At 43.7% G+C, this 26,150-nt stretch overlaps 1 protein-coding gene across 7 annotated transcripts in view; it reads right to left on the bottom strand.

Moving 5' to 3' along the window:
* Positions 1-26,150, bottom strand: part of ENAH (ENAH actin regulator) — a 130,574-nt gene that overhangs the window by 18,296 nt on the left and 86,128 nt on the right. For 2 of the 7 annotated variants that reach the window (XM_059412915.1, XM_059412913.1), the window contains exons 4-7: positions 20,385-20,441; positions 15,511-15,595; positions 2,030-2,334; positions 132-926 (exon numbers count right to left, since the gene is read on the bottom strand). In XM_059412915.1, coding sequence (XP_059268898.1) covers positions 132-926; positions 2,030-2,334; positions 15,511-15,595; positions 20,385-20,441 — 1,242 coding nt within the window. The remainder of the gene's footprint in view (positions 1-131; positions 927-2,029; positions 2,335-15,510; positions 15,596-20,384; positions 20,442-26,150) is intronic. The other 5 variants (XM_059412916.1, XM_059412918.1, XM_059412914.1 and 2 more) reach the window with 5 other exon arrangements.

Below are 26,150 nucleotides of genomic sequence, written 5' to 3'. Positions count from 1 at the left end.
AAAGTCGGGCACAGTGACACAGGGCTGCTCGGCTCTCCCACCCACCCCACCTCCCCACGCTTTGAGGCAGTGACATCTGCTGACACCACGTTTCCAGGACGCGTTGTCAGCAGCAAAAACGGAAGCCTTACCCTGTTGGGCTGGAGTCTCGGCCGGCTGAGAGGCTGTCTGCAAGCCTGGCTCAGAAGCAGAGGAGTCCCCCAGCACAGAGTTTAGAGGAGTCTCCGCAGAGGCAGGGGCAGCTGCAGAGGGAGAAGGGAGAACACTAGGCTTGGATGAGGGAGTTGAGGCAAGAGGGGTGCTTGGAGGAGGAGAGGCTTGAGATCCACAGTGTGAGCGCGGTGCGAGGGAAGGCAGCGGAGGCGGCGGTGGCGGCGCTGCTGGCCCTGAGGTAGGCGGCGGAGACACTGGACATGGGACAGAGTCAAGCGGCCCATTGGGTGCTGTTGGTGATGGAGGCATTGGGGGCACAGGAGAAGAAACACAAACAGGAAGGACAGGCCTGGGCCCAGTCGCTTTGCCTGGGGGGCTGCTAATCATTACTGGAGGAGACGGAGGGAGGGGCGAAACAGTGGAAGTAGACCAGGCACAGGGCTTCGCAGCTGAAGGCTGAGAGGAGGGTGTGTTCACAGGAGAAGAAGGCCGAGAGTTTTTGTTCAGAGGACGAGGAACTGTAGCGTAATGGGGAAGAACAGGGTGGAAGGCTGAACCTACAGATGCTGCAAAACGTGTCGCTGAGTGTCGAAGTGGTGGTGTAGGGGGTGTGGAAGTAGGTGGCAAAGCGGTCACTACAGCATAGTCGGGAGTGGCCTCCGACACCGGAGCTGAGATGACTTTAGCATAGGATGGAGGAGGTGCCGAAGGAGGCTGGCAACTGGCATACTCAGGAAGTGGCGCGTTATACAGGGAGCTGTCGGAGGATGGAGCTGCACAGAAGGTGGGAAGCAGCAGCAAGGACAGGATAAAAAAGGAGAGAGAAAAAGGGAGCTAGTAAAGCCACAAAACCAGCATTCAGACAAAATGTACAAATGTAGACCACAGTTAGTACCCAAGAACTAAGCACGTGTGCAAGAACTGATCTCACCCGAGAACGTGTGAACTCGTTCCTGCATTTTGAAACCCAGAGGAAGAAATCTGTTTTCTATTTAGCTGATAAGTATACTGATAAATTGCTTAAGCTTATCCCTTGCAAGAACAAGACTATCTTAATTCTCATTATTTAGCCCACTAAAAGGACATTAAAATTACAGGAATAGGACCACAAACAGAAGAATATGTCTGCTGGTCTTTCAAGAACAACAAATAGCGCAATTGGCAAAAAGTTTTACAAAGGGCTAGGAACCCCCTATTCAATGCTTATTTGTGGATAAGTGTTGTTTTGTCAGCTATCACCCCAAAAAATAACTAGGCAGTTAAAAACAAATGTTGCAAACAACAAACTAATCAACCACACTGGGACCCACAGTGAGACCTTTGATATAGGCCATATGGAATAGAAAGATCATTCTGAAATCCTATTCCAATAAGTGTCAATTTTAATGACTGGCTCAAATTTTCACTTTTCTCTTAACCCTTAGGTCTTTCAATAAACTCCATCGGATTCAGACATTTTCACTAAAATTTTGCAATATTAGAACATCCATAAACTACTAGTCAGTTTTAGAGAGGGTATTTTCCTCCTTCGACAAGTCTAAGTGCCATCAAGCACATTTCTTGAATCCTATAGGATTCAGGACAGTTGAGGCAACCTCAAAAGGGAAAGAGATTCCTAGTTCACGCAATATAAAACGTTTCCCATGAAAAACACACTTGCACTTTACAGCCAATTCACCGTCAGTCAGAAGAATCAGAAAGCCGGACTACAAAGAGCTTTCCTAAGTCTCCAAGCAATAAGTGCCATACAGAGAGGACTAAGAAAGTGGTAAAGGAGCAAGTGCTGCACGTTTTGCCCTGTCCACCCTCCCTGCACCTGGCGCCCCACACCTGGTGCACCCCGCATCCTCGCGGCAGAGCCCAGTGCACTTCTTACCGGCGGCCGACAGCCTGCGCTCGCGCTCCCACTCCAGCTGCTCGCGCTCCAGCTGCTCCTGCCGCTCCCGCTGCTCCCGCTCACGCTCCCGCTGCTCCTGCCGCTCCCGCTGCTCCTGGCGCTCCTGGCGCTCCCGCTGCTCTCTCTCGCGGTCGATCCGCTCCAGCCGCTCCCGCTCCAGCCGGTCCTGCCGCTCGCGCTCCCGCTGCTCCCGCTCCAGCTGCTCCTGCTCTAGCCGCTCGCGCTCCGCCCGCTCCACGCGCTCGCGCTCCAGCTCCTTTTGTCGCTGCTGCTCTTGCAGCTGCCTGAGATGTAAAAATTTTAACGATCAGAAATATGCAACAATGGCTACTTCTCACTGACAGCACCCACTCATCCAGATGAAGCTCTGCGCGCCTTAGTTCTGGGGCAGATACCAAGTGGAGCCTCCGATCAGCCAACACCCACCGGTGAAGAGATGGCACCAGTCAAGCAGCCAGCGTTCCAGACAGGAAAACGACTTGGCCAGATCAGCCACACATGACACCAGCGTCTCACTCTAGTCTGCACTGTTCATGAATGAAGTACTACAAATAAATGACCTCCTGCTACTGAATGTTCACTGTACAAGGAACACTTCCCTTCAGCAAACACAACAGCTGGCTGCAGCCGCAGCTCCGTGGCAGTTGGCTTCCTTTACTTTTGTGCCTTGCCCCTACAGCTTTGGAAGGACCGCCACCAGCAGGGTGGCTAGGGCTGAAATGGCACCATGTCTCAAGATTTGGATACATGGCTCCAAACTGTTTGGGAATGGTGACGGGGCCCACAAGCAGCCCGAGAGATGAGAGCTCCCTTTCTCCTCTCCAACACTGAACACCATCACCGTTTTTACCGGTGGCCAAGAGGCTTGCTCCCACGGACAGCCCACACCCTGCCCTTCCAGAGCGCAGCATCTGACCCACGGCTGGACACGCGCTCAGACTGGCTTGCTCCCGGCTCCCGGGAGATTTCAGATTCTATGCTCATGTGAATAGCTCCTTTCTCTATTAAAGATAATAACCCTTTGTCACAAACGCTGGTCGTATGTATTTTCAACTACTATTATTGCTTTTTAGATGCCTTTGATTTTTAAACTTTCATTTAAAACTACAATGTATTAACTTTGTTAAAGTCGTGATCTGGCTTGTAACTTTTCCACTGAGAGTCTAATGCTGGTATTCCTTTATGTGATCTGCCTTTGCAATCTTGGCCCCTTCTCACAAGGTTATATAATTACATGTTTTTACAACAAAACTCTTAGTTCCTATGAAATTCATCTTGGGTTTGGGATGTGTAATACTGAGCTACATCACAGCACCATTTAGCTGCTCGTGGTCCTGATTTGGGATGCCAACTTCATGTGTATTCACTGTTTCTGAAATTCCAGCATGTTCGGGTTGGTGGATCTGTGTGGTATAGCACCAGTTCCTTGATACTCTGACATCTGAGATAAACACCTAGTAGGGTGCAACCATCCTTATCACTCCTTTTTGAGTTTTTCTAGATGATTTTCAGACACTCAGCTTCTTCTGGGTACATATCGGAATCACTTTGTTAAATTTACGCCTTCTACCAAGACCTATCCTTCTCAATTCTATTAAAGCTTTATTAAATTTGAAGATCAATGAGAAAAACATTCATGTATCTTAATCTCCTTCTCTAAGAATGTACGGAATGTCTCAGTATTTGCGCAATTAAATTAAAAATCTTTCACTCTAGGACTTCACTCCTTCACTTCTAGGACTTATGCTAAAACGGGAGGCCCCAAGGTTTATGGCTCTGAAACATACAGTTTAGTTTCAACTTCCATATGTATAGGTAACAGAGCAAGCAAATGTCTCCAAGTATCCATCCCGACCTCATGTGGACTTCTCTCGGACTGGCTAATAGACTGTAGGGTTTGTAGTAGAGGCACAGCTAAGTGACAGAGTGTGGATGCCAGCCTTTGTCCCTCCCAGCACTACCAGGAAACCATTTTTTCTCCAGAAATCTCTCCCCATCATGTCTCCTAAACTAACTATAAAAAGGAAAGAGGCCACTTGACAAGTGAGCCAATCACACTTGTCTCAGAAAAGCGGGAAGGCTCGCTCTGGGTCTATCCCTGTACATAACAGTACCTGCATGGTGTGTGTGTGGGGGGAGCCCAACGGTGGCACTCTGTGTGTGTGGTCGCTGCGTCAAGACACTGGCCACAAAATTCTAAGGCAGACCTTTAGGGTGCGGTACTGACTTTGTGATCCTGGCGAACAGAGCACTGGCTGCCACAGTTTCTGAGGGGTAACAACAATACTGCCGCAGGGGTGAAGGCAAAAAATTCAGAATATTCACAAGGATGTTCTCAATAATAAATTAGAGAAGAGTTGGTTCTTCTTCTAATGACCTCTAAATAAAGGAACTCAGCTGGGACTTATATTTAAAACACACCATATGTGTCAAAAAATATGAGCACACACTATACATGTGATACTCCAAGCAAGCTACTGGGAAAGCAGAAGGGAAAGATACACCCGTACTTTCTAATTAGAACGCACCTGTGTACAGAAGCTAGGGAAACTGTTTAGCTTCAGAGTACGGCAGCTCACCAAGAAATCTAGGACGAAATTACACAAATTCCTAGGCCCTTTTCTGTTCCCATGCCATCTCTTTCATTTTATTCTTTTCAACACAATACAGGTACATAAAGCTTCTTAACAAAAACTAACAGTTCATTGCTCCAACCTTCCCACCCATTTCCAATTACTGTCAATTCTTTTGGGACATTTCTTTGAACTGCAGACACTGCCTATGGATAACTCCTCTGGCTCCCTCATCACACCCAAGTCTCTCCCAGCACAATCACAGGAGAACACACCTTCCTGGTGAAATTGATATTCAGAATCTACGTTATTAAGACAGCTACACCGTACAGTATCCTAAGACTATACACTACATTACTCTTCTTTATTTATTTTAAGTCATCTCCACACCCAGTGTGGGGCCTGAGCTCAGGCCCCTGAGGATCAAAAGTCACAAGTTCTTCCAACTGAGCCAGTCCAGTGCCCCATGCTGCATTTTCTACTGACATTCTTTGGTTTGGTTTGTTGTGTTGTTTCGTTCTTTTTACCTCACAGGAAACGGCCACTTCTCCAAGTCACACACGCTTTTATCACAAAAATAAACTTAAGCCACACACAGGAAGCCAGATCTCAAAGAATTACTGCATGGCGGCATTTACAGCCAGGATTCCTGATTTAGGAGGATTATTCCACACGTCAGGAGGTCATATTTATTCAAGGGTTTTCAGTCTTTCAAGATCAAGAACGTCTACTGATACAGGAAAGGAGAATGGTGCCAGAGAGATTCCCCAAGCTCATGGGTAGTGAGTGGAACAGGCAATTCATAGAGCTGCAAGAGATTTTCTTAATTTGAAGGGGAAAAAAAGGAGGTGATGAAACTCCCCGGTAATTTTTAGCCTGCTCCCTGAAGGGATGCACATCTAAATATATTTCCCAAAGTGGTGTGTCAGAAAGAAAATCTCAGGCTTACAAATCTTTAGCAGCATGAATAATTCCCACCTTAAATGGATGATATATAATTCATGTTTTGACCTCTAAAGCAGGACATCTGTATTATCTTTTTAAGGGAACAGTTTCCAAGTTTATAAACCCTGCTTCGCTTAGAAGCATCACTGCCGACTCACAGACCGGGAACACACGTGACTCTTCTTCCCAGAGCTACATCTACAACCGTTCTTTACTCACTGTCACAACCACTAGAAGACTTCCTCACAATACAAGGGCTTGAATTCTGAACTATGCAAGAATTCTGCCAGACTAACTCTTAAGCTAGGATATGCGTTTTACATCAACTTGGAAGTTTCTGAGAAAATATGCAATTTTTCAAAGACAATTATAGGGCAAATGACCAATATTATAGCCACCAAGAGCATTTAAAAAATCATCAGAAATCGTTCCTCCCACCACCAAAATACCTATTTCCTTGAAAGAGCCATCCCCAAATGTAAAGAGATTCCCAAAGCACTAGCCAATGATGAAGTTAATAGCTTTTTCTTAAATATATTCAGACACAGATTTAGTTTATGTTTACTCAAAGACTTTATTTTAAAAGCAAGCAAAATCTAATTAAAGTTTAAAAATAAATTTAATACGGCCTTACCTATGCGGAAGAGTGTTAGGTAGGTCAAGAATCATTTAAACTTTGACACAATGAAGTAGAGGAGAGCAGACCTGGCAAACAACCTGAGCTGGTAACATTTAGTAACACTACAATGTTCCTGACATTTGTCAGAAAAAATTACATAACTACATTCTGATCACATCATGTGGATATCTCACTTCTCTATTAGCAAACCAATGGAAAGTGGACAAAACAAAACAAGACCATCAAGACATCACGCTGCGGGCCGTACTTACAGGAGGAGGCGGTCGACACTCGGCCCATCCTGCCTGTGAAGGCGGACTCGGGGGCTGTACACCCTCATTGCTGCCTGCTGCCTGGTGCCGGGACAACTAGTCCCCTTTTATAACTTTCAGGTAGCAGTGCTGATCTGCTAACTATTTATAGACATTAACTAAATTGAGTTCTATGTTGAGGCTAAACACAGGACTGAGTCATGTTTCTTTAATACGTTTTTCATCACAGTCAAAGAAGCCAAATATTAGTAATATGAGTAGACACCAAAAGCTGATATTAACAAATGAAACAAAAATGAGTAGAAAACTAAACCATACTAACATCATGGCACGACAGGAAAGGTACGGGACTGATTAACACGCAAAGTCAACATTTGTTTCTTCAACTTGAACTCACTCTTGCTGAAGTAAAAATAATGAAATGTATAAAATACACGCACAGCAGGACGACAAAGTTTGTAACAAAACAAGAATCCTTTCCTGGGGAGGGACCCTCCCTGCTCCTGATCTCTCTCTCCAGAAGCAACTACTTTCAATCTGGTACTGAGCTTGTGTTTCTGAACACCATGGTGTGCTCAAAGCGGCTCCTTCTTAGCCCCCAGACTGCCGTCCTCCCGCACGAAGGAGGGCATTCCCACCCCTCCGACCCTCAAAACCTCTCTCTCCTCATTCTTCTGACCAAACCACACTGTCACTTCGGATACCCTCATCAGTCACTTACATTATTCATGGCTGGTCAATTTACTTTTCAGAGCCATTCTTCCTTGTTCTGGTGTTAAAAATCACTATTTTTTTTCACTGATTCTTTTTCCTTACACTATCCCTGCTTCACCCCAGACTCTCCAAAAGAACGATGAAGCCTCTTGAGGTAGAGCCTGCCCCCACTGCTCTCTCCAGCTTCTGGTGATGGCTGCTATTTCTTGCTGCTTGGTTTCCAGATCCATCGCTGGAGTCTCTACCTCCAGCCTAGGATCTTCTCCCCGTGCCGGTCTCCGCCTTCATGGGGCCATCCTGCTTCTGTATTTTTCTCCTCTTCTTAGGACATGTCCTACTGGATTAAGAGGGCCCACCTACTCCAGTATGACCTCATCTTAACTATCTCCACAAAGGGTCACATTCTGAGATACTGGGGATTAGGACATATCTTTCTTGGGGGAAACAATTCAATCCGTAACATCCCTCACCAATACTATTTTGGAAATTAGAAAGTGGATGGCCATTTCGTATCTGTCATGTTACATAACCGATGGTCTTCAAAGCTCAGCTGACTTTCCTAGACAAACCAGGTTCTAAATATTGTTTAAACTAAATGTTGTTTAAACTTTTCTTTAGTAATTAATTTCCTTTTTGGAACTATTTCAGAAGCCTCGAGAAAACAACTTAAAGAGTAAGAATTCTTACTTATTAAATAAAATAATCCATTAATAATTTATGATTCTGAACAAAAATCCTACAAGCTTGTTAGGTGTACCCAACATACACATGCCTGAGAAGCACATTACTCCTATCATTCTCTCCCTACCCATCACTCACTGTTTGATCACCAAGTACAAACCACTTGCCTGACTTCAAAAATCAATTCCTAATACCCCTCAAAACAGCTGACCTAAAAGAAATACATAGTATACTAAAAACAGAACTACCCAAATCTGACAGGTGAATATTAAGATGGAAATGAATCTCCATTTTCATTGCGTTTTTCAGTAATGGTGTAGAAAAGAATCAGTTAGGGAGCCAAAGTTAATAAGGTCCCAAAATAAAAGTTGGTCAAGGGTACTGTATCATGCCTCTGAAAATAAAACCAACACAAGAAAATTTATTTCTGTATAAATAACCACAGGAAATAAGTTTTAGAAATAGAATTTATATTGGAAACCCAACTTCTGAGCAGACCACACGGTGTATCCCACCACCACCATGTCTCCTCAGCTGCGGACGATGGTCCCACAGCAACACACTGCTGCAGAGACGAAGGCCAATGCTAAGCCTGTGTGTGAACACATACTCTAAAGTACCTTCTTCCAAGTACAGTTTCACCAGGGGCAAAAACAGATCCTGTGGGATGTAGGCCAAAGGAAATGGCATATACCTTTCTCATAATTTGAGAATACTGAAGTGCCTTTTTATTATACGACAAATTCAGGAGAAAAACACTTTACAAGCTGGATACAACCTACTTGTCCAACAGTTCCGTCAGTCCCGTGTCACAGGGCTTTCTGCACCCCCATGCCCCTGCGCATCTGCTCTGTCTACCTGGAATGTTCCTCCCTTCGAGGACCTCAAGTTCCTACTCCGCTTCCTCTTCAAGGCACGGCTCCAAGCAAATCTCCTCAAGGAGGCCTCCCAGCATCTCCCAAATAGCACAGACAGAAAAGTCTAAGCAGCATGAAAGTGGGGCATATTGTCTTATTTAACAGTCCCCCAAGCCGTACACACACATATATTTTCTGCCTCTCATACCTAACACCTACAGATACATGAATTCAGTACCAGAAGCTTCTTGGCTTTTTCTCAGACACTTTATTCAGGTCTCTACTCTCAAGTAGCCTAGAATGTCGCTGTGGAGGTGAGGCTCGGCTGTATGAATACATGGTAAAATATAAGAGAGTGTGTGATGAAGCCAGTAAGGGTTCAGAAAAGCCACTGGTACACCTGGAGAAGAATCTACAGACAACAACACAGTCAGAAGAAGAAAACGCTGGTGAGACAGTCTGGAGAGAGGAGACAGATGCGCAGGGCGGATCCTCAAACATCAGGCCAAACGGTGAAGCTAGATGTAAGCAAGGCCGGCCCTCGGGAGTGCCAAGGATGAAGCGACACAGCAAGACTGTCTCAACTCATATTCAAGTCTCCCCGCACTCCAAGATTCTACTGAAATTCCAGAAAGTTTTATCTGTCCATAAACAAACTCATGATGAAGTAGAATACCAAGGGGTCATCAGCAGACCAACTCTATCATCAAGGTCATGAAAGCAGGAATGGCAGAGAGGAGTATGAGCCTAGACCTCTCTCCTCAGTTTCCATAGAAAGGTATATCCAAGAGCTCATTCAACCTCTTTACGTGGATGTCCAACGAATACCTCACTCTCATGTTCTCAAAGTTTACCTCTGGTACCTCCCAACGAAACCTGCTCCGCTCACAGTATTCTGCATCTCAGTTAAGCACAATTCCATCTTTCCCACTCATTTAGGTTAAAAGCCACAACTTCCCCCCCTCTCATACCACATACACGCCCCCCAGAAAGTGCCAGAATCTGCCTTCTCACCACCTCTGTAACTTGGCGGAAGCCACCATGACATGCCGCCTAGTTTCCGTTCACAGTCTCCCTGGTTTTCCCACTGGGCTGCGCTCACCTTCTCCATCTGTGCTTCTCCGCAGGCTGGTGTCAACAGAGCAGCCAGACTGGCGGTTTCTACGGTAAGCCAAATCGTTTCTATCAAAGCCATTCAGGGGAGCTGGCTGCGCATCCAACTCTTGATCTCAACTCAGGTCATGATTTCAGGATCCTGGGATTGAGCTCCATGTCCACGCTCTGCAGAGAGTCTGCCTGAGATTCTCCCTCTGCCTCTGCCCCTCCCCCCATTCTCTCCGAAACAAACTCTTAAAAAAAAAAAATTCAGGGGCGCCTGGGTGGCTCAGTCGGTTAAGCATCTGCCTTTGGCTTAGGTCATGATCTCAGGGTCCTGGGACTGAGCCCCACATCGGGCTCCCTGCTCAGCAGAGGGTCTGCTTCTCTCTCTCTTTCCGACCCTCCTCCCTGCTTGTTTGTTCTTATGCATGCTCTCTCTCTCTCTCAATAAATAAGTAATGAAAAAAGTCCATGGTCCCACTTTCTCTCAGAACAAAAGCTACCTTCCCTGCAATCACTGGCCAGGTCCCGCACAACAGGACTCTCCGTTAGCGTCACATTCTCCTGGCATTCTCCCCCTTCTATTCTTGCTCTCTCTGCCCAGGCCACCGTGGCCTCTTCATTTGTCCTCGTGTACAGACACACACACACTCTCTCCTGCCCCAAGGCCTCTGCACTGGCTGTTCCCTCTGCACGCAAAGCACTTCACCCAGACACCTACTTGGCTGGCTCCTTCCTTGTGTCTCGGTAAGACCCACCCTGACCAGCCTATCTAAAATTATAACCGGCCTTCCCTTGCCCCTCTGCCACACACACTCCCTTCTGCTCCGCTGGGTCTCCCCCGAGAGCACTAGTCACCTTCTGCTATGTCTACCGTTTACTGTCAAATGGGGTAATAAGGCTGTTTACGCCCCGACGCCACTACCTGCCCCACTGTGTCGTTAAGCATGGGGAACAAACAATGCCTGGCACCCCTCCTCGCCACGCTGCAGAAAGGAGGCAACCACAAGCAGCACATACACAGAGAGTGGCTATGGTGCATGCAACAAGAGGAACCTGGGAGACACTCCCCGTGAGGCCAGTGGACACAGAGGATGGCAGAGGGGGACATGGCCATGATCAGGCTGACTCAGAAACTCGCGCCTTGTCTGAAGAACAGCGGCATCCACCACTCCCTCCTCCCCAGCCTCAGGTCGGTGGACAGGGTGACATTTGCCACAGAAGACTGTTCCCTAAACTGGACATGCCGCCTTGGGTGAGCCAGGGCTCCTCAGCACCTGTGGGGCCCACCCTCATACCCTAAAGGAGAGCCTGCCAGTCTACAAGCTCCACCCGCTGCCACAGACCTCCTAGAAGCCCTCCAGGTCAGGGAGGTATGGGCCAACCAGAGACCTCACTTCCATGATGCAAGAGGAAAGCCAAGCCAAGGACTGAGGCCAGTCCATCTCATCTGTTTAAAAAGAAACACCACTCAAGATGACCAGGTATTTGAATAAAACCAGTAAAACAAACCAACTCTGCAGGAAGGAGAAGATTCAAGCAAAGGAAGAGAAATAGGAAAGGCTTAAGATATAATCATGAATTTGGAAAAGGCTGTCAAAAAGGGAATAATTACAAAATACAAAAAACTCCTGGAAATTAAGAATCATCTTTTGATAGACAAACAACTACTACTACGTTATCCCCATTGGGTGGCCGTGAGCCATGCATGTGGCTCCTGAGCATTTACCATGTGGCCTGTATGGACAGAAATCCATAGTAAGTGTAAAACACACACCAAATTTTAAAGACTCAGTATGAAAAATACAATGTAAAATACCTTAGCAACTTTTATACAAATTTCATATTGAAATGATAGTACTTTAAATGGACTGGGTTAAATAAAATCTATTTTTAAAATTAATTTCACCTTTTTTTTTTTTTAACTTTTGCTAATATGGCCACGAGAAAAATTTTTTAATTACATATATGGCCCATATTCTATTTCTACTAGAAAGTGCTGGTCTAGACTATACCGTTAAAAATATCACCAAGAATACAGAACAAAAAAAAAGAAGGAAAAAACTGAGAAAAGAGAAGTATCATGACAAAATAATCCAGAAGGACCAGAATTGACTAGCAGGAGCTCACAAAAAAGAGAGCAGAGAAAACAGAAGAAATGTTTAAATGGGTGTGAGTCTTCAAATGCAAGAGGTCCAGTAAGTACAGACCTAAAGGAAAAAAATGATGAAAAAGAAACCACAGAAACCAAAAACTTCAGCTAGTGACATATTCCTGAAAACCCAGATTACCATGGTTGACAGGTTTAAAGGGATTCCAGAAAGGGGTGGGTGGGGGGAAGATCACCTGTGACATACAGACAGAGTTAACAACAGATGTAGGAAGACTGCAAATCTCTAAACTGTGAAGTGAGAAAACCAGGGGGTGGGATGGAAGCGCGGGGACAGGGGTGTCACAGAGCAAGGAGCCCAGAGACAGCTCAAGTGAAGAGGCAGGTTCAGTGTGAATGAGAAACCAGCAGCAGAACTGAAACCAACAGCTAATGGAAGCCGGCCAGGGAGGCGGAGAAGTCATACTTCCTAGTGCAGGGGTTGGGGGGGGCGCGGTAAGAAGCCCCCAGCCATCACATGACCATCAAGAACTAGAAACAGAAACATATTATTTTCATGCTATGGGAGAAGCCATCAGAAGTACTAAACGTAGAAACGGTTAGGTGTGAAATTCATTCTGGGGGTTGATATGAAGGGAAGGGCATGACTGCATGGCGGGTGACCTCTCCCCATCTCACGCCCTCTGGTGCCACATGGGAGTGTACCACGTGCAAACAACTTTTGAAGAATTAATCTGAAAGAAATAACGTGGGAATAGCTGAAAGGGGTCTGGGTTAAGGACCAGAAAACCAACTAGAAAACACCAGCGGTACACAGAAGAACAAATCCTGGAAAAGTTATTAGTCCTGACAGTGTCAGCAGATCCAACAGGCTGTTAGAGAAAGAAGTCAAAAGGTACACTGGGACAGAGATGGTCAATGAAGAGCATTACAGGCCTCCTGCACAGAAAGCTTGGGAGGAAAACGGAAGAGAAAAAGCATGCACACGAAGAGTAAAATCCTGCGGGCTTACACTGCAGTATTAGTGGGACACCCAAATGCATGAGCTCCACGACAGGACTTCTCAGAGCCGATCACCTGGTGGAACTGAGAGGGTCTCTGACCCTCTGAAATGACACACAAATGCATCTCTACATGCATATTAGAAGGGTGGGAGGTGAGGGGAGGAGGGCACGTGTCCACTGCTATCACCCAGTTCTCGAAAGGATCCACGAATGGCTCCATTTCGTGAAAAATACCACATGAATCTGAGGTGCAGGATTACAGCTGTCCCTGTGGAAGCCACCAGCATAAGACGGTTAAGAAGAAATGACACTATGCAATCCTACCATCAGTCTATCAAGGCAGACCATGAACAGAGGGAGCATGAGGACAGCTCGTGCACGCACACATGGAAGAAGCTGGAGGGGCCTACGGGACAGGACGCGAGAAGCAAGAGAGTCTGAAGGATCGAAAGGAAGAAAGCAAAGAGACAGACATGCATGAGCAGAAATCTCAACCAGAAACAAGTCAATGCTGGAAGTAGCATTTCCAGGAGATTTGAGCAGACACGAAACAGATCCACCAGGTAAAACAGGAAGTTGGTGGAGGCGAGAGAAGGGACAGAGATGAAAATTAACACTGACAGAGAAAGACAGTGGTATCTGATAGGTTTCCCTGAAAGAAAGAAGAGGGGTGCCTGGCCGGCTCAGTTGGTGCAGCAGGTGACTCTTGATCTCAGGCTCATGAGCTCAAGCCCCACACTGGATACAGTTTACTAAAAAGTAAAAAAATCTTTAAAATTATTTTAAAAATGAAAAAATTTTAAAAATAAAAGAAAGAAGATTCCATGTGGCTATGGACAGAAAATAATTTTAAAATGTATATCCATTTTTCAGAATTTTGGATTTCACTCTTCAAAACAACTGAGCTCAAGTCTTGAACTAAACAAGTAACATAAACACCATCCAATTTTTCAAGCCCTGCAGTAGCCTTCTGCACACAGGCAGACAAGCCTCAAGTCCTGGGGAGTGCCACAGGGCCAGCCAGCACTCGGACAGGACCAAATCAGACACAGGGCACAGCAGTTTCACAGCGGTAGGTAAAAATTCACTCAATATTCACTTCTACTGAAACTGCAGGTTGCTAGTTCTGAATGACATCCGTGCAGTGGATCCCTCATTGGAGACCCTTACGAAGCAGGCAGCACCCTCCACTGGCTCCAACCTCTGTTCTGTGTTGTCCCCACCCAGCAACTGTCCCTGGGGGCCCCTTGCTTGCCAAGCCATGATGTAGCTTTCTACAAATGGTATTCCTGATAATACCATGATCTTTTTTTTAAAAGATTTATCCATTCATTTGAGAGAGAGAATGCGAGGATGAGCAGGGGCAGAGGTGGAGGAGATGCTCCAAGCGTGTAGCCTGACCTGGGGCTTGATGTCACAACTCTGGAGATCACACAACCTGAGCCGAAACCAAGAGTCAGATGCTCAACGGACTGAGCCACCCAGGAACCCATGATCATTTTGTTATTAATCACTTTTCTGTGGGGGAGGGGCAACAGAACCATTACAATTTCTAACTCTTGCAATTGTTCTGGTATGTTTAAAACACTCAATATAGAACTGAGATTCTATCTTTTAAACTTCCCTTACTTCTACAAAAATTTTATTTGCATGTTATAATAGCATCACTCAAAAGAGTTGCATAGATTTTCATCAAATTTGGGGGCTATTTCTGGAGCGACTGAACTGAATATAAAAGGCTGTGACAAAAACAAAATTCATTTTGGGAGGCCTTCCCCAAGAGCTAAGCAGTTACACCCAGTAGAGAACATAGTAGAGATCCATCTTTCTGTCTGTCAGGGGAACATGACACATGTATCAAAACAACATGGAGAATCTGAAGAGCGTTTCAAATGTGAGATCCAAATCCAAGGTCACAAGAAGAAATGCTGGCTTGGCATGGAACAAATGCTTATTAAATGGAAGAATCCATCCGTACAATGGTTATCAGCTCTCTAAAATAAAACAGGTGACCTATAGTGATAAAAAGCAATACCAACATCACCAAAAATTTTCATTTGTTTTAAAATGGGACACCTTGTTTAATTTTCATTACTGTATGTACCTGAATTTTATAAAACTATTTTGTTATGATTTTGGTAACTTCGAGTTCAGAGACTCTGCTAATTCAGAAACAACTATACCTGGATGAGGCAGTATTAGGCTTTCCAATGTATTTCTTTATAAACTGAACTGAAGCAATGAGATAATATTATTGACCTCGCCAAACCAGCAATTTAATCATAAATAGAATGAGTTTGTATTCCATTACTAAGCACTATGGTAATATCTCAAGACCAATGACTTCTATGAACAGCCAACAAGATTTCGACTTTCTAGTTAAATTAGTTATGTGAAAGCCATAATGACCATAGATCAATTTATAACCGCTATAAAAATAAGACTCTTTGAAGTGAAAGTCACTTTGTATGCTGCTAAGTGACTTTTAAACAGCTGACAAGACATAATCCACTTTCGATATCAGGATGCTCACAGGTCTTCTGCAGTAGAAAGAAAAACTGCAAAGAGCAACTTATAAAAAATTTACCTTCTTTGAATTTCCAATTCCTCTTGTGATGGGCCATTTTGAACTTGGGCAGGTAGTTGAGAATTTTGTCTAGGCAATGTTGGCCCTAAAAAGGAGGAAAACATTATAGATGAACATTATCTTTATAGTTAGCTGGATGGAAGAGATAAAATCATGAGAAGAATAACATAAAACCATCACATATTTACAAATGTATCTTCTTTTTTTGTTTAGCAAAATAAAATATAAGCTTTACATAACACACAGCAAATGAAAGACTGCAACATAATACTGTCATCATCTCCAGAAGGCTTACTTGAAACAAATGGAAAACATCAACGATAAAGGAAAAATAAACATTTATATATGAAGAGCTTGAGGAAAACAAGTGTTCAATGAGCATCTGAATAGGCACCTGAGCTGGACGTTTCTAGGACAATGAGACATTCTCTTTGGGGTACTTATTCATGAAGTGGAGGGGGAGAACTTAAATGAAAAAAATCAGAATTCAAAAACTCACCTAAATAGAACACTGGAAATGAAAAACAGGAGAGAGAGAGCATGAGAACCTTATTACTAAGATGAAGAACGCTAATGCATTTAACAAATTTGCCCAATTTAAGCTGCCATTTTTATTTAACGGGTTGGCATTTCCAGCACTGGTGAAAACAAACATTTGCTAAACTTCTATATATAATTAACCTATTTATCTGAATTTTTAATGTAACATAGATAATCTTAGTAACTTTTCATTTGGGGATAAAAAAAAACAAACAAACAAAACCCAAAATCAAAAACAAAACAAACCAAAAAACCCACCCAAAAGCCAAAAAGCTACGTTCAAACCAGCATGGTTCGGACACGAGAAACTAATGACCATCCATTCCCACATACCATGTGCAATGCAGACCCATTTTTACCATCTTATAACAAATGCCACTAAATATGGGACAATTTAATGTCACTGGATATAAAAATTAAATGTGTCATGAGAGAAATAAGTACTGGACCTAATACACAAAGCCTAGGGTTAAAACAGAACAATCTTGAAATCTAACCCAGCAAACAAACAGAATCCAGTAAACAAGTAAATCTAGAGTGCCAGCAAACGCCCCTAACAGATATTTTGACAGTGTTTTGTAGGCCGCTAGTACCAGAAACAAGTGCGAGAGAAATGCTTCTGTGTACTAACGTAAATTTTTGGTTAACTCTGTGCGGTGCTAGGGAAGTAAACCTTGCAGCTAGAAGGATGAGGTTCGGGCAATGTTGGTATAGTACTGGCATATCCCAAATGTGGAAAAACAGATAAGTGGATCTAAACTTACCTACTAATTTTTTTTTCTCATCTCTTTACCCATTTCTAGATGATTCATGTAATTTGTCCTCTAAAAGACAAGTTACATGACAATTGCAGTGATGTATTTCATTAGATTTCCTAAGTCTGCTATTTTGAAAACCACATAAAGGAAATATTAAAATATATTAATTCTAAGTCATCAGTAACAAGAACAAAAAAATCAAAAAGCGTTTTAAGTTAGTGTTAAACACACACTTAAATTTTTGCATAAATGAAAAACAGAACTTGTCTAGTAAACAGGCTAGAATTCTTTCCTTCTTTTGGAAATGAACATACTGATGTAAAAACAGACTGTCATATTAAGCCATAAATAATGTCTAATACTCTTAGAAGGAAAAGATGTCTTATCTCTTCCAGCAGAAGGGGGGACAAACAGAAGACTGGGAGTGGAGAGTAAACACGAAAAAATATAAACTAAACTATTTGGGGGAAGTATTTTTTTATATCCAAAGTTACATTTATCCAAAAATATTAAATGTGAGCACTTAGCCTGGGCAACTCATGAAACCAGTCTGGCTTAATTATTTTTTAAATTAGTATTTGTTATTTAAGTGAAAAGCTCATACTTCTCGAATAATTGAACAGCTGGATGCCATGGGGTCAGAGAGATTCATCCAGCACCCATCCCAAAAAAGGACACCGACATACTGCTCACATGTAGCACAGGCATTTGTGACCTCCACCATTGATACTGACAGATGAAATTCCCCACTATAAATCTACCGATTTAAGTTATAAGTCAAATACACAAATTCAAGAAAAGGGTGTCAAATTTTCAATTCAACCCTGATTTTGTTCAACAGATTAAAAATAACAAAAGTTTGAGCTAACTCAAAAAAAGTTTGAATGAGAAAAAATTATCTTTTAAAAACAATTTACAGAAACTGTTCTGGATTTTTTTTTTTTTTTAAGTTAAAAACTTCACAAATTTGTTTTAAAAGGAGGTTTTAAAAATGTGGAAAGTATTCTCTGGCTGGTATCATTAGAAAATTAATTCAACACAAACGTATTCATGTAGCCGAAAGAGGAAAACGTTAAGGAAGACCCCTTAACGTGAGGGTAATTCTGATCCAAAAAAAGATCTTCCGAGTGTATTCTACATGGTTCTTTGTGGTAATGGGCAGCTTGTCTTTCCACACACATCCCCTCCCTGGTGTGCCAGAGAGGAGGGGCCTCCTCCTGGGGTCTTCTCGCACCTGTATTTAGTCTAGTTGTCTTGTCTGTTTCTTCACCATAAGTACTGCCAAGTCACAATAATGAGCACACTCAAACTCATGTGTATTTAAGAGAATGTAAATATACCGTAAGCACTGAAGAGAAGAGTTCAGGGTCACTTAACTCCAGGGACACAATCTCATGTTTCCTTCTGGTTGGTCCCACCCACAGGAGGGTCTGGACATGAAGCAACAACTAGGAGCAATCAAGGCTGCCAGCTGCCGCCATGCTTTCTGGACTGTAACCACGACTTCACATCAGTCATAGATTCCTAAATGAGCATCTGTGTTCTCACAGAATGCAAAAAAAGGCACTTTCCTATCCGGTGGGCACAAGACAGTATTCTTATGAGCATCCTGTGGTTGCTGATGGTTCTCTTTTGGGAAAAAGGAGAAGAGACATGTGAGCCTGCCCCATCCCTACTGTGGTGTCATGAAGAATGGTAGCTAATTTTGAGGATTATTGTCTCTGTTTTATTACCAGAGCTGGAGACAAGGACTGATATTAATCTGTCCTGGCTAAAATTCATACAGCAGAGATGCGACTAATAAAGAAAATGTGTCCATGTCACTCATAGGTTCTCTATAAATGATGGAGAGCAGAATAGTGTGTCTCTCAAACCCAGGAATGAATGGCATTTCAGTCTTGACTTAATACTGAGTTTTGGCTAAAGCACACTGCACCTGCTGTCACATTTTAATTTCCACAAATCTGGTTTCACACTTAGCCACAGACTGCTTAAAAACACAGGACTAAAAGACCAGGAGGTGTTATTATACACAGTACAATCAAGTGTAAACTTAGCAATGTGGTAATTATATTATTGTACACAGTTAAATCAATTAAAGGTAATAATGGGGGGAAATCTGCTTTTTTTAAACACATTATTTTACAACTTAAAAATTCACCTTTATTAAGGGCAAATCAATCCTCTCTGCAATTGGGTAAATTGTATCTATTACTCTGCATATGGAACTCAACATAGTAAGTAGCAAAGTACAGAACATCAGAATGAACTAAAAAAAAGTCCTAATAACACCAATATGAATAATAACTCATGGCTAGTTCAAAAGGTGGCCTAGAAGAACCCCCAGGAGGAGGCCGAGAGAAGCATCGCTTAGAGTCACTGATTAAACCCTGGGAACCAGGGAGTTAGGAAGACCAGGAGCACAGGCTCACTGATGGGACCGTGTCGCCCTGAGCAAGCCGAAAATGGAACTTTAGGTGATTAAGAAATACACCAGAGTTTTTATTTTTGGAAATTTTATAACACATGCTTCTTTGCCTCAACCAGCAGTACATAAATTTTTAAATTCTAAAGAATTAGGTAAAGAAACAATATGAGAAATACTGAAGAATCACATCAAAAACTTGAGTCACGTGGATAAAGTACACATACACGGCTGAACTGTTTATATAAAATTTTAGCAATATTAATACTTTATAATTATATGTCTCATAGAACAACTGGGCCAGTCAAGGTATACAGGAGTAAAAAAAGATCTATGTATTAGGAGTCAAAAAAAAAAAAAAAGAAAAAAGAAAAAAAAGTTCTAACACTTATAAGTCATTTTTTGAACTGTATAACTTTCCAAACAGAAGGTTTTAGAATCAAATAAGGATAAAAACAATTCAGAGGAAGGTGTGTGTGTTTGTGTGTGTGTTCATGTGTGTGTGCACACGCACACAGCTCTATCCTCGTATAAGGGCAGGAGCACGCACCTAACTGTGACTCGGGGCCGCTAAGGGACGTCTCCGGCTCATGCATGCGAACACCACATAGGTGTGCACAGGAGTGCAAGAGCACTCTATGAGCCCAAGCTCACGCCTCACCTACTTAGCAGGAAGAAGGCAGTCACTGAGGAGCTGGAAGCAGCAGTGGCTTCCACCCGCCTCGAGACGTGCCTACAGCTTCACTCCGGTGGAGCAAACGCTCGCTTCGGATAAGACACATTCACAGTCCTCGACACATACTGAGGTGCATGGATTCTGTCCCTTCAGTTATAAATTAAAAGACTGCCTCAAACAAAATAGTTGAAAACAAAAATGAACAAACAAAAACCCCTCTTGCTCCCGTGGCAAGAACTGCGGAAGAACTCACTGGAAGACCCTCACCCTGACTACGTCCTAAGAAGCCAACTCAAAAGCTGCCCGAATCACTACGTGAACCACGACAGATAGAGAGCACGACATAAAACGGGAGCTTGCTGGATACCCCGAATACCACAAGCCAGACTATGGCCTACGGAAACAAAAGTTATGGAAATGTGCAAGTAGTATGTACCACAGCTTGAAAAAGGAATGTAAACATAATGTTGCTTACCACAGAAAATACATCGCAAATTAGTGCTGTCCTGGGTAGCAGCAACCTTGCTCTGGGCTGCAACAGACACCTGGTGTTAGAAGCTTCAAAGGACAACGGGGCCGTCTGAAGAACTTCACACAAACTAAAAGGTGCTTTCAATGGTTCAAAATGTTTTTATACATACGTCCTATCTAGATCCTCATTCTGGAAGCTCTGTAATTTAATAAAAACGTATCTTCTTTAATATAAACTTTAAAAAAGAATTTTTATGTGTAATCTTATTTGTGGAAAAACCCTGTAAGAAGCCCCAGACCAAATGACGCACTTCTACCTTCTTTCTGGAGTTAGACAATCAGAGAGTGCAATCAATGACTTAATTTCACAGTATCTACCCTCTTGAGCATTTAGAAGACTTTGCAGCTGAAAAAAATTCAGGGAAGACACTTAAAATTAACTTAACCCAAGAGAATTCATTTCTAGTAGTTGGACAAAAGTTGTTTTAAATAGCCTGTAGCAATTAAAGTGTTTTATAGTCATTGATGTAAATAAGAGTATCTTCATTGCACTCTGAAAAAACATCAAAACTATTCACTGTTTCACCAAGCCATATTTAATGATTCCTTTTTTCCGCCCAATATGTTTATATACTTGACAAAATATCTTACTAAATACACGTGGCCACTTCAGATAGCCATTTATTATTTAGGCTACCTACATTAAAATTTACCCTAAGTATTAATGAAGTAAATTCTCTTTAACAGAAAAAAACTCAGTGAGAAGATGGTGCTAATTTATGAAAAGGAGAAGGGCTTATATAAAATCAAGGTGACACTCAAAATTGGGATGGGAAAAACAAAATTAAAAATTTTCTTATTATTACATTAGTGACATTTATAACTTTGTATCAATAATTTTCTATAAAATTTCAAAGAAATTTTTTTCAGTGTAGGAAAGATTTTCTTTTTCCCTCAGTATTAGCCAAAAAACAATGAACAGATTAAAATATACTGACTCAAGAAAGACTGCATAAAGGCAAACAAGACAGACAGTATTTTAGATTCCCCAAACTGTGTTCTTTAAATAATACAATTTATGCTAACTAAAAAAGTTTACATAGAATCAGAACCAAACCAATTTAAAGACCATACATCTGAAAATGGCAATAAATCTTAAATAATCAGAATTTTAAAAATCATTTATAGATTTAATATCATCCAATTAAGTTTAAACCTTGCTTTAAAAATATTACATACAGCAGATATTTTCAAACACAAAATAAATAGGATCAAGAAATGTCACCTTTGCTAAGTACTTTCAACAACCCTGTCTATTATTATTATTATTATTATTAAAGCCGCATGCACAACATTCACTGTAATGACAGGAGAGAGACCACAGGCATGCATGTAACATGTCTACCAAGTCAATCACATCATTTCAAAGGAGACAAACAATTTAGGAAATTTTCTATAGTTATATTTTAAGTTTAAACTTTAAAAGAATCTGTCTTACCAATGTCTGCAAATGACTACTCCTGTAAAGCCTTCATCAATAAATATGCCTGATCTTCAGGTTTTACCCTTCTGTTCCTTTAATTCATGTTTAAAGGGAAAAAGAGTAAGGAAAATATAAAAACTTACAAGAAAGCCCTGAGACAGGATCTCGCCTCGGACAGCAAAGCGCCTGCCAGACTGCGCTGCCAATCACACTGGCTCAGCCATCTGACCGCTGTCGGAATGCGAGGAGCCCATGCAGACCTCGTGAGACCCCCAACTTGCCACCAGAAACTCCCACTCTTGTCTCCGTTTACGCCTGCTAAGCACCACTCCCGCACTCGGTATCTTAAGGCATCTGTCTACGGACTTCCACTGCTCGCCACCGCATCAAATACTGCTCTCCGTCCTACCGCAGGGGGCACTTCCTGCCAGATGCTGATGCCACTCTGTCCAGGCTCAGCTGGGGGGTGGGGGAGGGTGGGCAGTGCAAGAAGTGGCAGTCACGGCCCCGACCAGGCGGACGCAGGAATGGGATGCCTGCGGCAGGCTAATGGTCAGCGCCAGTGCCGGTGCTCCGCACACCCACAGAGACCCCGTTTCTCCAAGTCAGCCACAGGACTCATCAGGCTCGGCGCTCAGACGAGCACGGGCCCTGAAGGAAAGTATGCACCAAGGAGGTTATGATGCGCCAAACCCACAAGATGTAGCATCTGTCCTGGACTTCCAGAGAAGCGAAATGAGCTCATCTATCAGCCGCTCTCCCCGAGACAGTCCTGTCAGGGGGTGCCCACCACTCCCCTCTGGGGTTTGGTCTAAATGGCAAGAAGGAAGCAGCCTGGGTGAAGTGGCAGCGGCAACCGCGCCAGGCTGTTTGCATCTTATCAGTATGACACGCTCCTGCCAGAGAGAATCACAACGGCAGACCCTAGGCTACAGTCCCCGACGCAGCTGGTGATGGGGCTATTACCCCTCTCGACCTTTTTTCTGAGTGGTCAATGAGATGATGCTTTCTTAAAGCTGGTTTTTATTTCACTTTGCTCTCTAGAAAGCTGTCTGTTGAGGGGGCACGTCCATCACCAGCTTCCAAATGAGCAGCATTCGTGCTCTGACCATCAGTAAAGCCCCCAGGTGTGACCCTCGTGACCGCGCCGTTCTACGACTTATGTTTTAAAAGGGAAAAAAAGCAAATGTGTGTGTGTGTGTGCGCGCACGCTAAGGTGTCAAGAACAAAACAGAGGAAGACACTGCAGTGGTGTGGCTGCCTGCAATGAAAAACAAAACCAAAACCAAACAAAATCGGGCAGCGCGGGCATGCCAGTGGTGCAGCCACTGCTGTGAAACAGGATGGAGGTTCCTCAAAACTTAAAAAAACAGAGCTACCACACCATCCAGCAATTGTGCTTCAGGGCATATATCTGAAGGAAATGAAAACAAGACACCCAAGAAACACCCACACCCCTATGTCTGCTGCAGCCTCAGTCGCAACAGTCAGGACGCTGCAAAAACCTACTATCCATCCACGGATGAACAGATCAAGAGGATGCAGTGTGTGAGATATTCTATTCTGGAACCTTACAGAATACACACAAGGGTGTATCACTCAGCAGTAAGAAAGAAGGAAATCCTGTCACTTGCGCGAACATAGATGGACCCTACAGGCATCACGCTAAGCGGAATGAGCCAGACAAAGAAAGACAAAGACTGCATGGCATCACTGGTGTGTGGACTTGAACAAACAAACAAACTTACAGAAACAGCAGAAAAGTGGCTGCCAGGGCCTGTGGGGAAAAGGGAGGTAAACAGAGGTTGGTAAAAAGGTACAAACTTTGAGACATAAGATGCATAAAGACCAAAGCTCGAATACACACATGGTGACTGTGGTTGACAGCACTGCACGGTGTAATTGAAATGTGCAGACGCACCCACAACACACACACACACACACACAGGTGAAGATGATAGATGTGTTAACTGGATGGGAAGGATCCTTCCACAGTATATGCTGTATCGGGTCATCATGACATGTGCTTTAAATATCTTACAATTTTGTTCGTCAATTATACATCCGTAAAGCTGAAAAAAGGGCACATACATATATATATATATGAGTCTCATTCTGCAGGACCCCGTGTCAGCAGACACAAGAATCACAACAAAGACCAAACTGTGTTCAGAGTAATGGTGTTAAAAAGGGCATTTTAACACATTTTCAAAAAATGTTCATATTTTCTTTTAAAATACATGCAGGTTTTTTAAAAGATTTTATTTATTTATTTGACAGACAGAGATCACAAGTCGGCAGAGAAGCAGGCAGAGAGAAGAGGAAGCAGGCTCCCTGCCAAGCAGAGAGCCCAACGTGGGGCTCGATCCCAGGATCCTGGGATCATGACCTGAGCTGAAGGCAGAGGCTTTAACCCCCTGAGCCACGAGGCGCCCCCATGCAGTTTTTAATAAAAGAAAATCTTTATATATCTCAGGAGTGTCATGGATCTCTAGCAACATATGAAAAAATGCCAACATACAAACTTCTCTCTTGTGTCGTCATGCCAAGTCTCAGGGAAACTGTACAGGTGATGGGGTTCCCCTGCCCCTTTGATTCTTGAATCCTTCCCCAACTTATGGCCTCAAGAAACATTGTATTCCTTTCTCAGCAAGTGCAAGATGGCTGCTGACAGCTGACAGACTGCGGAGAATTCCTTACACGCTTGAACTGCGATAGTCCCGACGTGTCCCCAGCCCACACCTGTTCTAACATCATTTATCTTCGGCTGTGGAATCAACGACTCTGCCCCCAGCTAAAGAAATCGTCAGAGTCAACCAGAGTGTACCAGCTGCCACATCCCGACCGACACTCATGAAGGGGAGACTGACCCACGTCCCATGCTTACCTCCCTGCAGGGCCCCTCGGCCACCACGGGAACCAGGATGCACATGCGCAGTCTGGCAGCAGCTACTTTAACGAGCAGGATCTGCTTATTGCCGGAGCCCGTGCTCTATTCAGTGACACAAACTAGAAATCCAGGGCCCTGCTCACCCCTTCCTGTCCCCTCAAAATCCCTCTCTCCGAACAGCCTCCACTGCTCCGTGACCTCTTGTCCAGACAGGGGTTTGCAGAGGGATGCACTTACCCCAGAATGCTGACCACACACAGGCATGGGAAAGAAAACACCAGCACTTCTATTTCTGTTCATTTTTGTCTCATGCCTTTTTTTCCTTAGGTTTCATAATATATGCAGAATGTCAACACCCAAGTACACACACTTAACACCAGACACACACACAAGCAGGGATCAGCTCCAACACTCGCGGACCGCTAGCCCTGACTGTGGCGGCAGCATCGCCTCACAAAGCTGCCCGTTCTGATCTCGGTACGACCCCCTTCCCCTCAGCAGCCAGTGAACCAGATGAACTTGCCTCCCTCCATAAAACGTCTTCAATTGCTTCGCACTGGTCTTCAGCTAAACCTCAAACTCCAGGGCCCTCTCTCTGTGATGTGACCACTGCCTCTGCCATCCAGTTCATGCTGTCTCCCCAGGCTTCAGGCATGCCAGTCTTCCCACCTTCCCGATAGGCTTGCCCACAGCGCCTCCCTCTGCCTGCCCCCTCCCCGACCCCCTTCCCCGAATCCTTTCCCCTGCCCGTGCCCGTGCCTGTGCCCATGCCCTCCTGCCCACAGTTGTCTTTCCCTGGGTGGCGGGAAGATTTCCTTCCGCAGTAACTAGAACTTGCTGATAGTCTACACTCAATGTGAGTTCCCATCAGGCCCCTACAATGAGGACAATCATTACCCCCCTTCACTAGGAGTTTTTTTTCCCTACTTCAAGTTTTAGCAACCATATTCTCCTGTTAGCCACTTCAAAAAATCTGAAAGGATATAATAAGCATAAATTAGGTAATTATCAAATTATCTAAGAAACTTGAAGAATCTGTCTGAGGACTTAGGAGAGAGGTTTGAGTACAATATTATAATTAGGCAAAGTGGTCCAAACTTCTACTTGGGCAAGAGACAGACCAAACAGGCCCACAACAGCCCACAACACTGGAGACCAACTGGGGGAGAACAACCAAGGCACCCAGTTCAGCGCGGAAGGCTGACTGAGGCACCGGCAGGAACACAAGGACACCTCAGATCATTTCTCAGAAAACTCATACCACTTCACTCCCTTATCCACATGGAAGGAACAGAAACAGTGTAACCAAGAGAAGTGTTTGCACTCTCACCATAAAACAGAGGCTTTCAAAGACCCTGTCTCTTCATTCGTACTTCTACAAAACAAAAAGAATTAAG

The sequence above is a fragment of the Mustela nigripes genome, chromosome 10, assembly GCF_022355385.1.
Source record: "Mustela nigripes isolate SB6536 chromosome 10, MUSNIG.SB6536, whole genome shotgun sequence".
NCBI lineage: Eukaryota > Metazoa > Chordata > Mammalia > Carnivora > Mustelidae > Mustela > Mustela nigripes.
The sequence above is the reverse complement of the archived record's forward strand: the minus strand, read 5'-3'. Positions and strand labels throughout refer to the sequence as shown.